At 38.6% G+C, this 14,051-nt stretch overlaps 3 protein-coding genes across 3 annotated transcripts; 1 reads left to right on the top strand and 2 right to left on the bottom strand.

The window, feature by feature from the left end:
* Positions 1-7,253: 7,253 nt before the first annotated feature.
* LOC148293235 (uncharacterized) lies at positions 7,254-8,643 on the bottom strand. Its single transcript, XM_088244371.1, has 3 exons — positions 7,582-8,643; positions 7,426-7,509; positions 7,254-7,271 (listed from the first exon to the last, which is right to left on the bottom strand). The coding sequence occupies exons 1-3, from the start codon at positions 8,596-8,598 to the stop codon at positions 7,254-7,256; spliced, it is 1,119 nt and encodes a 372-aa protein (XP_088100497.1). The 5' UTR covers positions 8,599-8,643.
* Positions 8,644-9,975: 1,332 nt separating this feature from the next.
* Positions 9,976-11,043, top strand: LOC110769567 (uncharacterized). Its single transcript, XM_021973566.1, has one exon. It carries the CDS (start codon positions 9,976-9,978, stop codon positions 11,041-11,043), a length of 1,068 nt encoding a protein of 355 aa, XP_021829258.1.
* Positions 11,044-11,692: 649 nt separating this feature from the next.
* On the bottom strand, positions 11,693-13,285 carry LOC110769578 (putative disease resistance protein At5g45490). Its single transcript, XM_021973586.2, has 2 exons — positions 13,146-13,285; positions 11,693-13,044 (listed from the first exon to the last, which is right to left on the bottom strand). Exon 2 carries the CDS (start codon positions 13,009-13,011, stop codon positions 11,767-11,769), a length of 1,245 nt encoding a protein of 414 aa, XP_021829278.2. The 5' UTR covers positions 13,012-13,044; positions 13,146-13,285; the 3' UTR covers positions 11,693-11,766.
* Positions 13,286-14,051: the final 766 nt, after the last annotated feature.

Raw genomic sequence — 14,051 nt, 5'->3', positions numbered from 1 at the left:
CTTCATCTTCTCCGCTCCACGAAACTTGCGACAATCATATACCCAATATGCCATTCATTTGAATCAAATTCATTTGTTTCAATCTTTTGATGACTTTTCGTTTTCATCTACAGTAACAACTAATATAAAATATATTGAATTTTCAAATTAAAATGTAGGATGGGAATTAACTTCTGATGAACCAAAATGCTGGAGGTTTGCTTCAGCCAAATCAACATTCTTCCTTCTCTTTTTCTGGAAAAAAAATAGTGAAACCAAATGAATTGCATAATGGGTATATAATTATCGCAAATTAATCGTTTAAAAACTTCTTGTGCGATGGCTCAAATACCAGCAACCAAAAAGGGGGAAAAATTATGAAGTAGAGCCTGGCTTACCTCACAGACCAGTGGTCAACGAGTGAAATATATGCAGGGCCTGAGTTTTGGTAATTATATACCCATTACGCAATTCATTTGATAATTATATACCCAAGATGAAGCGGTTGAGTTTTGCATACGATGTGCAAAAACTAGCAATCAAAAAGCAAAAGAAAAAAAAATGAGTAGAGCGTGCCTACCTAATGAACCATCAGCCAACGAGCGAACTAGAAAAACAAACCATATGCAGGGGCTGAGTTTTATAGAGCGGAGAAGATGAAGTGGCTGAGTTTTGTAGTGCAGAGACCATGTAGGGGTTGAATTGTAGCGTAGAAGATGAAGCAGCCTGCAAAATGTTTTTGTCAAAGGTGTTTTCTAATATAATATATTTTAATTATTTTAGTTAAAGACAAAAAATGCTAAAAGAGAGTTAACAGAGTTAAACTCTTGTTAAGTTGTGTGCCACATGTCACAAAATTAAGGAGGAAAGATGAGGGCACAGGAACTTTGGTAACAGGAAAACCGAACACATTCAAAACATGATGTTACATTGGTTTAATGTGGAATTTGAGGTTTAAATCAAACCAAACCGAATCGCACCCAGCCTAATGGGAGGTTGCTTTACAGGACCAAATTCGTTGTATGAAATAATAATAATTGTCTAATTACCAAGTTGGTTGTCCAAAATTCAATATGTAATTTGGGCCACTTCCGTCTTCCCTGTCTATGCCCCTGCTATCAACGCCACACAGCCCTCTTCTCTTCTCCCTCGCAGCCACCCACTCCGGCCTTCCCTCCCCCTCCCCTTCCCCTTCTCTCTCTCCCTCTCATTTTCGGTGAAAAGTTAAACCCATTAAGAAAAAGCCAAAAATCTTGAAAATATGAGCAAACCCATTAAACATGAAACCAGAAATCTTAAAAAAACCAGCTCCTGTGACAACAACCCACTAGTGAAAGAAGGGAAGATTTACGTTATGGGCAACCAGCAATTAATTGTGTTACAGAGCAAGTCATTGGGGCGGGGCTTGATGAAGGAAATCCACCAAAAACCTCCCCCTTCTACATCTTCTTCCTCACCATTTTCATTACCATCTTTCATTCGAGAGGTCTTTTTAAAAGAGTAAGAAGTGAAGTTTTCGGAGATTACCCATCTTCTTTAGCTTCAAGGGTGTCTCCAGCGATAAAATGGTAGAGCTTGACCGGCTTTTGTTTATGGGTTTTGAGTCCTTTGATAATAGAAGTTCTTTAGATTCATTAACTATGAAGACGGTGAAGGCTGGGGTAGGTGGCGAGGGAGAAGGGAAGACGTGTGGTGTCGCAGATAGCAGGCATAGAGCAGGGAAGAAGACGGTGGGGAGGGGTTGGGGTGATTAAATTTGAAGGGTAAAATTCGTAGCCAAAGTCCAGCTGTAAAATATATTTTAATTTTGTTTTAAAAAGTACATGTGGCAGATTTTGAGTGGAACATCACCAGCTTACATGGTGATATAGTATCACTATATAATTTCTCCCAATTTACATGGTCATTTATAGTATTTCTCCCGAGAATGCTAGTGATAGGTTACCTATTGAGGAAGCATCAGCATACATAAGTGACTAGTCCACACTCTAACGTCCGTTAGAATCTTTAACAGAAAGTGGTCACGTGCCTCGCATATCGCCATGCCTCAAGGGGGCAATAAAAAAAAAAAAAAAGAGCACAGAATCCACGTCAAAACAAGAACGCATCCACAACCCTCATGCTCAGATGGTCGTCCTTTAAGACCACCTCTCCAGTTTGTAAACTCTGCTATAGGAGGCTGCCCACAATGGGCGCTATATCTATATTGTGAGCCTTGCCGTTACATTACCCACCATGCATATCAGCAAGGGGGAGGATCTAACACAGAACTAGCTGGCCGGATCGAGCATTTTAGTCATCATCATGAGATAATTCAATACGACTGTGATGATGATAGATCAATTAATTGGGTGCATTTATTGGAAAAAACCGATTTTTGATTTCTTTATTTATGGTGCAAGTCTTTTCCGCAATGTATGCGACGAGGCAGTCGTCGGCCCTTACTACTCTTGCCAGGGGCGGCCCTGGGGTGGTGCAAGTGGCGCCACCGCACAGGGCCTCCGATTCTTGAGGGCCCCAAAAAAAAATTCTTTATATTGTATATATTAATATTATAGGAATTGTATATATAGTATAGCGTGCAAAATACTTGCACAAGAGCGTGTCTAGTGGAGTTGGCTCCAGCGCATGTTCACTTGTCGGAAGCGCCAGAGTTCAATTCTCGCTGAAGTCAGTCCATTTGGCTTTTTTCATATTATTTTTGCTTTATAACCACAAACTTTACATAATTATTATAAATATCAATAAAAAAAAATAGAAAGCCTTTTAAAGAAAAAAAGGGAAACATCGAAGCTAACAACAAGAAGAGTATATATATATTCCCCAAACACTTTTTACTTCAAAACCAAAAACACTTCATGGTTTTTCTTTCTCTTAAACTCTGATTTTCTGGTAAAGTAATCATCATCATTCATCAATCTTTCTTTTGGTTCTTTTTTCAGTCCTTTGACCATTTTTGTTATTCTTTCAATTTCAGGAATTTCAACACCAAAAAGAGAAATTCATAATTCCTAAATTCATAAAGACCACTCAAAATCAAATAGTTATGCTACTCTTTAATTTGTGATTGCCAATTTTTTTTTCCTATTAACCAGAGATTGCTTATTTGAGGCAGCAAGGGACCTTATAGGGGCAGGCACAAGGAGGTTATTTTTGTACCAAACATTTAAATTTATCAAATGGACACATTTAAATTTTTATGAATTTGATTTCTAATTGTCATTACATATTTATTGATGGTGACTTTTAGTTATAAAAAAATTGTTTATAACATTAAGTTATGGCAATTTTTTTTTTTATAGTATTTTTGTATTAGATTATGTGAGGCCCCAATTTAAGTTTCGCACAGGGCCCTCAAAATCTCAGGGACGGCCCTGACTCTTGCAACTAATGTCCCCGCGGCAGCAGCTTCATTATTCATAAATCATGCACCGAGCTACCCGTTCAGATGCATCATCACACCTTGCATGCAGAGCATCTACTCAGTTTCATCAGAAATGCCCGAAATTATACTTGTAATCTCTGTAGGGAAAAGTTTTACGGCCCCACCTTGGCCACCTTCGCTTACCGTTGTTCCAAATCTGGATGTGACTTCATCGACCTCAAGTGCGCCTCCACATCGCGCAACATCACTGAAAATCATTTCAGTGATCATCCCCACCAATTCAGCCTCTATAAGAAACCAAAACTGAAATTCAAGTGTGAGGCATGTGGCGTGGAGGGACGTTACTCCGCCTATATCTGTAGCATCTGTAAGCTCTGGGTCCATAAGAACTGCACTTCATTACCAGGCCACCTGAAAATACCTGTAGGATGTCTATATATGCCTAGAGGGGGTTAATAGGCCAATTTAATATTATAATCAAATAAATAAAAATAAACTTTGATAGTAGGATTGATATGGTTTATCAATCCTGAAACGTGCTGGAAATAAAATAAAAGAACACAGAGAGAATTATTTTACGTGGTAAAACCCCACCTCTGGGGAAAATCCACGGGACTCCTCAGTCCAACACAAATCCACTATAGAACGATGATTACAAGACGTACTCACACACTTATCCTAGACACATTCTAGATAATGTTTACCGACTCCTTCGTAACTCAACTTCTGTCACGGGATGATCTTCGACACTCCTTATGTTGAACGCAATACTGGTCACGATTGCTTCAAGCTCGCCGGAGGAAAACCGCCACCACGGTCTTGGTGCCCTCAATCGTATGAGTCACCGACATGCATATGAATGCAATATGAATGAAGAAAAGATTTGATAAATCATCAAGTAAACAAGGAACACTTGATGATTTATCTGGAAAAATATGCACACAGCTTTTGCATAAGAAAGTAAAATATGCTCTAAAATTGAAACGTCAAAAGCCACTTGAAAGCAACAGTAGACACTTCTATTTATTCAATACGAGTTTGCTCTACAAGGAGAGAAACCTCAAGGACCAGAACTTCTATTCAATTAGTGTCAAAACATAAAGAATATTGAGAGAAGAAAGTGGAAAGTGTAGAGAGAATGAGAGTTGTTGAATATTTTCTGATTTTCACTTATGTTTCATTACTTACAATCAACACATATATATACAAGTTCCTAAGACATTAGTCAAGCCCCCCAAGTTAGGCAACCAACCAAGTTAGGCAACCAACCTAGTTAGGCAACCAAACTAATCCTCATTAATTGACTAAACATTGTAGGTGCCAAACTAATCCTCATTAATTGACTAAACATTGTAGGCTACCAACCATTGTAGGTGCCAAACTAATCCTCATTAATTGACTATTGCTAACAATTAGGACTTCCAAACCCGATCCAACAAGGTTTCTGCATAAGGCGCCAACACCTCAGCTTACCAAAAGCTATCCAATTATCAATATGACTTCTGACCCAAATAGGAATGTAAATCCTAATTCAATGTGGTGTCTTTGTGAAGAACACCAATCAGCTATTTTTACGAATAAAGAATTCTCTCCTAAAACAAGGTAATTAGGAGATACACAAAGGGCACGTCACTGTAAACAAAAACTAATAATTCAACCTAACTCATAGTGATCATGAAAAAAAACTTCACCTGTAAAATCTATTTTGAATGCATGATTGTGTGATGATTTACCTGTTGTCAAGTTTCTCATATGGTCAGGTCAAGCCTCGGAAGTACGTGGTTGAAAGAATTGAGCCAAACGTGTCCAGTGACAATTCGTTACAAACTAATTTTCAACCTATGCTAAAGTCTAGGAAATGACAATACAAATTTCATACTAACAATCTCCCCCTTTGGCATTTCCTAGACAAAACACCTATTACAACTCAAAAGAAATTGCATAGGATTTAACAAATGAAATCCTACTCTAAAATCGAAGCTCTGAATCCCTGCACATTATGAAACAACAAAACTAGTGAAGCATGTGGGAGAAGAAATGTAATTCAAAGAAAAATTACAACACAACTCCCCCTTAATTCGACAACACAATCTCTCCCCCTTTTTATCATAAATTCACACATCATCTCTCCCCCTTTTTGTCAGGAAATCCAAAGGGTAAGAAGAGAACATGAGGGAGCATGAATAATAGGAAAAATGAGAGAAAAAAAAAACAGCGTGCAACCCCAATGGCATAAAGATGAACCAATGAAGCACTGAAGGGGCATACGCGTTCCAATGACGTCAAAAGAGTGAACTGAAACTAATAATCAATCAAGACATAAAGCACAAACCAACATCAAAACACTCGAGACAAAAAAAAACATTGTAGCTGCAGACCCAAAGCTTTCTTGAAGATGTAATTATTTTCCATTCATAAACATGCCAAGCATTTGAGCAAGAAAAGAAAGTAGCAGCAGACCCATCGCTATTTGAAACGCATGTGAAGCAAAGCATGGCAGGGACAGAAGCAAAACATCACACGAGACGCACAAACTCACAGAGGAAAAAGGAGTCATGGTGAAAAATAAACAACACCAAATGAGTCTACCAACACGAAGCAATGGTGTGAAGTGAACTCTGTTCAATTAAGCACAAAGAATATGTCCACCCAAGACTGACCCCACCGAAGATAACACATACACTGAGTGCATAGAAAGTATATGATGATCAGTTTATGTGATTTTTATTTTTCTTTAGGGATTTTGTGGCTCACTTTATTTTGCTTTCGACATGATCCATGTAGCGGATGGTCAATCAGTATGCTTAAGTCAGATGACTGGAAGCAACTGGGTGATGAGGCACCCCTGGGGAAATACTGATCCGAATCATGAAGGCTCCAAAGATAAGCAAGGATAGCAAACCATCACAACTTGTTGACTCGAACCTCGACGTTGGTTAGACAAGAGGCCCGGTTACTGAGCAATGAGAAGTCACCACCTTTTCATTATTATTATTTTTATTTATAAACAGATCAAGAACTTACGCACAGTAGTGTTATGGCAATCCAAAGAGAGACAAGTGCATGAGAGGAGATATTCAAGGAACTTCAAAGAAAAGAGTGTGGTGTGCAATTAAATAAAAAAATTGATGGATAGATCATTTAATGAAGTTTATCATGCACCAAGACAATGGAAACCTGTGTGGGAAGCTGTGAGTGTGTGTTCTCAATAGAGTGCAATGCCAGAGCCCAATCTAAGATCATCAAATACGTTCAGACAGCTACAGGATTGATACGACCTAACAATCCTTGCACGAGCTGGACAGATTTATAACAACAGAAATTAATTTAAATATCATACAGCATAGAAGAGGCTTTGGCATGCAGTAGACTTCGAATTAATCTAGAGCACAGATACTTAAAGACTGTCTAAGAGTGTCAAATTGATGATTATCTAAAGTTTTTGCCACAAGACATTTAACATCCAAATTCTCTAAAACAGCAGGTTCATGCACAATATTAGTAGAGGCAAACATACAGTTATGATTTTCCTTTTTCTTCCAAATTAACTTTGTCTTAGTTGACGGCAAACAATGAAAAGAAGATAGTTTGGATAAGTTGTTTACCTCTTTCATAAGATTTGAAATCTTATGTTGGATACTTACTTTTCCACCCATGACATGAGAATTTGCACGAACAAATTCTTTTCGGAGCTTATTGCATCTTGGTCTTATGTGCCCACGAGTTCCACAAAAGTGACAAATTGGAATGAATTTCTTGACTTCATGAGCGGCAGAAGGTTCAATAGATGAAGATGATTTGACAAACTTTGTTTTAGACACAGCGGAAGACTTATTACTTGGTTCAAATCCCAAGCCTCGTTTGTCACCATCTCTTCTTCCCATGCTAATCATCTTGTCAATTTTTTCTGCACCAATGGTTAAAGAAACAATCCTTTCCTTTGAAGTTTTAAGTTCAAGTTCAAGGGCTTTGTTGTCAGAAGTTAGAGATGCAATTAATTTATTCTGATCAGTCAATTTCTTCTGTAAAAACATCAATTTTTGGTTCATACCTGCACTTACCTTTTCGGAATTTGTGTCAGGGGATTGAAACTCATTTGCAATCCTGCAATTTTCCAGCTTCAACACAGCCATGGATTTTACGAGCTCTTCATTTTGTTTGCTAAGTTTCTGAGAGGCAGCCAACAAATCATCATATTTGTTCATGATAAACTCAACATCCATATCTTCACAATCATCATCCTTCTTCGTTGGTTCATCCAAGCTTACAGTCGTGATAAGCGCAATGGCCTTCTCATTATTTTCACTGTCACTCCAAGTAGTATGCATTGCCTTATTTTTGCCATCCTTTTGTTTCTTTAAGGTGTTGGCACATTCGAAAGATATGTGTCCATAGCCTTCACATTCGAAACATTTGACCTTTTCTCTTGGATTCTTTCGTTCATTTGACCTGCGAAATTTAGACCCACCATCAGTATAGTCAACAAATCTATTTTTAGAATTTATACCTTTTGAATCTCGACTCCTTGGATCCTGATTCTTGAGAAAGTTCATGAATCGTCTTGTGAGAATCGTTAATTCCTCATCACTGCAATCTTCATCTGAATGCCCATTAACTTCTTCATTCACAACCTTGAAAGCAACACTTTTGCTTTTTTTAGGAGCTAGATGTTTCATCTCATAGGTTTGTATGGAGCCTATGAGTTCTTGAACTTTCACGGTGTTCAAGTCACGGATCTCTTCAATAGCCGTGATCTTTGGTTGAAACCGTTGAGGTAAGGATCTCAAAATCTTTTTCACAACCCTATCTTCTGGAATTTTTTCACCTAAACTTGAACAAGCATTCACAATTACACAAAGTTTAGCATAAAATTCAGAAAAAGTTTCATTCTCATCCATCGTGAGTGTCTCAAACTGTAAAGTATGCATTTGAAGCTTGGCTCCCTTGACAGTATCTGTTCCTTCATGAGTAACCTGCAAAATATCCCAAGCTTCCTTAGAAGTATCACAACCAGATATATATTCAAATTGATCAGAAGAAACAGCAGTAAATAAAGCATTTAACCCCTTTTGATTTTTAGTGCTATGTGTGACTTCTTCAGTGGTCCACTCCTCTCTGGTTTTGACAACCGTGGTTGCTTCATCTCCTTTTCCGATCTTCTTTGTGGGTTTAGGAAATCCATGAACCACTGTATTCCATACACGTTCATCTAAGGACCAAAGAAACGACTTCATCTTAGCCTTCCAAGCACCATAGTTGTGGCCATCGAAGTATGAGGGATGTGCAACAGAACCCGCGGCACGATCCATCCTAAGGTATGTTAGATCTTGCTGAGTATGTCCAGCAACCTGCTCTGATGCCAATTGAAAATACCTGTAGGATGTCTATATATGCCTAGAGGGGGTTAATAGGCCAATTTAATATTATAATCAAATAAATAAAAATAAACTTTGATAGCAGGATTGATATGGTTTATCAATCCTGAAACGTGCTGGAAATAAAATAAAAGAACACAGAGAGAATTATTTTACGTGGTAAAACCCCACCTCTGGGGAAAATCCACGGGACTCCTCAGTCCAACACAAATCCACTATAGAACGATGATTACAAGAAGTACTCACACACTTATCCTAGACACATTCTAGATAATGTTTACCGACTCCTTCGTAACTCAACTTCTGTCACGGGATGATCTTCGACACTCCTTATGTTGAACGCAATACTGGTCACGATTGCTTCAAGCTCGCCGGAGGAAAACCGCCACCACGGTCTTGGTGCCCTCAATCGTATGAGTCACCGACATGCATATGAATGCAATATGAATAAAGAAAAGATTTGATAAATCATCAAGTAAACAAGGAACACTTGATGATTTATCTGGAAAAATATGCACACAGCTTTTGCATAAGAAAGTAAAATATGCTCTAAAATTGAAACGTCAAAAGCCACTTGAAAGCAATAGTAGACACTTCTATTTATTCAATACGAGTTTGCTCTGCAAGGAGAGAAACCTCAAGGACCAGAACTTCTATTCAATTAGGACTTCCAAACCTGATCCAACAAGGTTTCTGCATAAGGCGCCAACACCTCAGCTTACCAAAAGCTATCCAATTATCAATATGACTTCTGACCCAAATAGGAATGTAAATCCTAATTCAATGTGGTGTCTTTGTGAAGAACACCAATCAGCTATTTTTACGAATAAAGAATTCTCTCCTAAAACAAGGTAATTAGGAGATACACAAAGGGCACGTCACTGTAAACAAAAACTAATAATTCAACCTAACTCATAGTGATCATGAAAAAAAACTTCAGCTGTAAAATCTATTTTGAATGCATGATTGTGTGATGATTTACCTGTTGTCAAGTTTCTCATATGGTCAGGTCAAGCCTCGGAAGTACGTGGTTGAAAGAATTGAGCCAAACGTGTCCAGTGACAATTCGTTACAAACTAATTTTCAACCTATGCTAAAGTCTAGGAAATGACAATACAAATTTCATACTAACACCACCTCAAAACAAGAGCGCACCCACACCTTCTCATGCTTAGATGGTCCCTTGAAGGCATTCTTAAAATCCACCAGGAAGTTTGTAAACTATGCTATGAGAACATGTATGGAAGCGGCTGTTTCTATTATTGTGAGCCTTGCCATTACATTGCCCACAATAGATGCGCAGTTACGGTGGACATTGATGACCTTGATGATGACGAGATGATTGAAGAGGCGTCGAATGTTGATTATCCCATTAATCCTGATGTGCAGGCACAACAGATCACCAATGAGGATCTACATGAACAGATAGAGCACTTTAGTCATCAACATTTGTTAACCCTCATCAGCGGTCATCATGAGGTAATTAAATATGACGGTGATGATAATAGTACACTTAATTGTGACGGTTGCATGAGACCCATTTCCCCCACGGATGCCTTTTATAGATGCATGCAACAACAACAAGAAGAACAACCAAACTGTCATTTCTTTCTTCATACAAACTGTGCTCGATTACCCACAAAGATGCGTCTTCGATTTCACCCAGAACACCCAGTCACACTTCTCTCAAAAGCGCCTTCTATTGATGGTGTGTTTCAGTGTGACATATGCAACACTTTTAGCCAAGGTTTCGTCTACAGTTGTAAACAATGTTCTTTCTACCTTGACCTTCAATGCAAATTTCTTCCGGACTCGCTTAAACATGAGGCTCACGACCATTGCCTCATCCTAAACAGAAGATCGATGCATTGTGTTGGTTGTGGTTGTAGACCAAATTTCTTCTTCAGTTGCATGTATCTAGGATCATGTGTGTTCTCTATTTATTGTATTAACTATGTCAAACTGCCTGTTATCGCTAGGCATAAATATGACAACCATCCTCTCAAACTCACATATGATAGTGTTACAAACGATGATGATGAATATTATTGTGAAATTTGTGAAGGAGAACGAGATCCAAAATATTGGTTCTACTGCTGTGAAGACTGCGACTTCGATTTCCATCCTGACTGCGTTATGGGGAGGTATTCTAAAATCAAGTTAGGAAGCACTTACAAGCATGATGCTCACCCACACCCTGTCACCCTTGTTGATAAGATAAAGAGTGTCATTCCTAATGACAAGCGATACGAAGATGTTAGTCCTTGTGAGGTGTGTCATGAACCTTGCGAAGGATTGGTGTAGAATGTTCAGAATGTAATATAAATATCCACCAAAACAGATGTTGCAACTTGCAAGAACAAGCAATAGCGATGGAAGGCGGCAGGCCAGCCAGACTTTAGATTTGTGCGCAAAAAAAAAGTGGGTCTTTAGTGCATGCTAAGCAATTGTGGATATTAAAATTGCTTGTTGTACAGGTGAAAAATTTGGGAAACGAGCAAATTACAAGGGAGACTCTGCCGAATTTTTGGCAGGAGTCAAACTTGAAGAAAAAGAATTTAGGAAACTAAAAGGGCATTTTGGTCACGGGTGCCCGACATCTGCCAGGTGTCGGACACGCACATGGCTTGGCTCAGATTCCAAAGTGGAATTTGGGTCGGGTCCTGTCATTTTTAATATGAAAAAGTGTGAATTTACCATATTATCCTCATTTAATAATTTCAATTATTAATATTTGCATTAACCAAGAGCATTTTATGGTATTTTGAATGTTTTACCATTCTCTGCCTTTTGCTTTATATATATATTGACTTAAAAAATAATTTAAATTGACCGAAAACATCACCAAGCTCAAGTAAGGGCTAAATTGACTGAAAAAATAATTCAGGGTGTTACAATGATCAAATTGTATTTTGCCAACCAAATGGAGATAACCATAAAAACATCACCAAGCTCAAGTAAGAAGACCAGTGAAATTAAAACAAACTAATGAAGATCAAATACAATTTCGGATAAATTAATCAAAGCCTAAAAGGTTTCAGAATTGAAATACAATTCCGTCCATTGCCGTCCCATCATTTTTGCTGCTAATGGAAGGCCACCACATTTTAGTTTGATTTCCAACTTCAGATCATCCAAGTTTGAGGCATTCGACAGAGCCCGAAAATCCTCAACCCGATCATCCTCAACCCGATCATCCTCAATCCGATCATCCGCAACCCGATTAGCCTCAACCGTGTCGTTGAAAATTGCCCAGCAGCTTTCGGGGTCTGAAAGTGGCAAAAGGTGGTGTATATTTTTCTCCCCAACCATCATCTTTGCTACTTCTTCATTCCTGCTTGTAGCTATGACTCTTCCCCCATGGCCTTTTGGAAATCCAAATGCAAACCCATCATCCCATTTCTTATCACGGCTCAAACAAGAATCCAACTGTCCGTACCATGAATCGGTCTCCCTAGCACCATCAAGCACAATCAGATACCTCTTGCCCACCAATTGCTGGTAGAGAGCACACAGCAGTCCTTCAAGGCCGCGCTTCTCATCGAAAATGGACTTCACCGCCTCCTTTCCAACTCCAAGGTACACCAACATTCTTTTGACAATTGCTACTTTCAGATCTTCATCTTCGTGACCGTCCGGGTCTCTGGCCATGCACACCCAGATCCTTGGAAGGAAGTTGTCTTTCACCTCTGGTTTGTTGAATACCAATTGGCAAAGTGTTGTTTTTCCTATCCCTTCCCTACCAACAACGCCTATTGCCTTGAATCGATCTCGACTTTCTTGTTGGACAAGCAACTTTTCCATTGACAACACATCATCGTCAAATCCGTACACCTTGGATGCATCCACTGAACGAGTTGTCCACCTCAAAAGCTCTCTGTCCTTTGAGCTAATGGAATCAACATTACTCACATGTTGTTCATCACTGCTCCGATTCGATCCTCTATTACTGTTTCCTATGATAGTCTTGAGGTCCTTTTTGATCTGTTTTAACTCCATTCTGATTCTGTTGATTGTGAGTAACTCCTCAGGAGAGTAGAAACCGTGTTTCCTTGATAGAATCCGGCACTCAGTCAAAGCATTGTTGAGGTTGTATAGCTTGTCCCTGAGTTGTTGATCTACAAGCGAGGATGACCCGAAAATTTCTTTAAGCACTGTTTTTATTGCTTGAAATTGGCTGTACCTGGGAATCTTGGAGATACTACTTTTGTCATTCCCATCAAGACCATTCTCGAATTGTTCCATTAGATAATGTTCAATTTCTTGAGCCATAGCACTCTCTCTCTCTCTGCAACTCTCCTTTATCTGTACATTCAAATTCTAAGGGTTAGTTAAAAAAAATTCAGCTAGGCCCTTGGATTTCTCTTTAAAAGCACAAAAATGTAGATAAAAAGAAAGAGGGAAACCTGATGAATTCGAAAACCAAGCTGAAAACACTGAGGAGAGTCTCGTGACCACAGCTAACAAGCAGAAGAGTTTGTTTTGTTTCTAGACCATGGATTAGGGAAAGAATGAATTCTTGAAGGAGCCAAACAATGTTCTTTTTAAAAGAGAATGTGTCATTGTTACACTAGTATATCATGCTCAAAGTGTAGTGAACAAAACAAGTCATCCCGTTTCTCTTTTCCTTTTTCTTTTCCTTTTCCTTTTTCTTTTTCTTTTTTCTTTTAAGATGGTATCACTTTTGCTTGTAAATATTCATTACTTGTAAAATGTGCCGATCAGCTGAATACATACATATGACCAATAAAACCAGAGCTTGGAACGCATAGTTCTGTTCTTGGGACGTTGCTTATATTTTGGAAAATTGATGGTGGGGATTTGTGTCAGTTTGTAAGATATCTTGTAAATAAAGTTACTTTTATTTTCAGACGAAAGGAAAGCACTGATCTCAATCAAAATTCATGAAATTGTGTTTTGACAGTATCTATTGGCCCTTTGAACTTGCAATGTGTTTCCTGGAAGAAAGAATCGATTCACTTGGTTAGAGAGTGCAAGAGAAGACAACAGGGAAGAGAAGAGAGAAGGGAAGGAGGAAGGAGCCTGTGGGTGGGGTAGTAGAGATGCCCTTGAAAAAATGGTGCACATTAGGACATGGCACATCAACTTGCCCCATTTTTTCTTACTTTGTACGTAGTTTTTGGTCTACATCAGAACCGAACCGGCTAGGCTGTTTGAAAGATTGATTCTCAGATTTTCCAAAATGAGTAATTTCAGATGAATTGGCTTTTTCCAAACATAAAGGAAGAACTGTACATTGAGAACTGCACGATGACTTCTTCAGCAGATTGGGGTGTGTCAATAAAAGCTCC

The sequence above is a fragment of the Prunus avium genome, chromosome 7 (genome assembly GCF_965620075.1).
Source record: "Prunus avium chromosome 7, drPruAviu1.hap1.1, whole genome shotgun sequence".
In the NCBI taxonomy this organism is placed as follows: domain Eukaryota; kingdom Viridiplantae; phylum Streptophyta; class Magnoliopsida; order Rosales; family Rosaceae; genus Prunus; species Prunus avium.
Note: the sequence above shows the minus strand (reverse complement) of the source record. Positions and strands in the feature narration are given on the sequence as shown.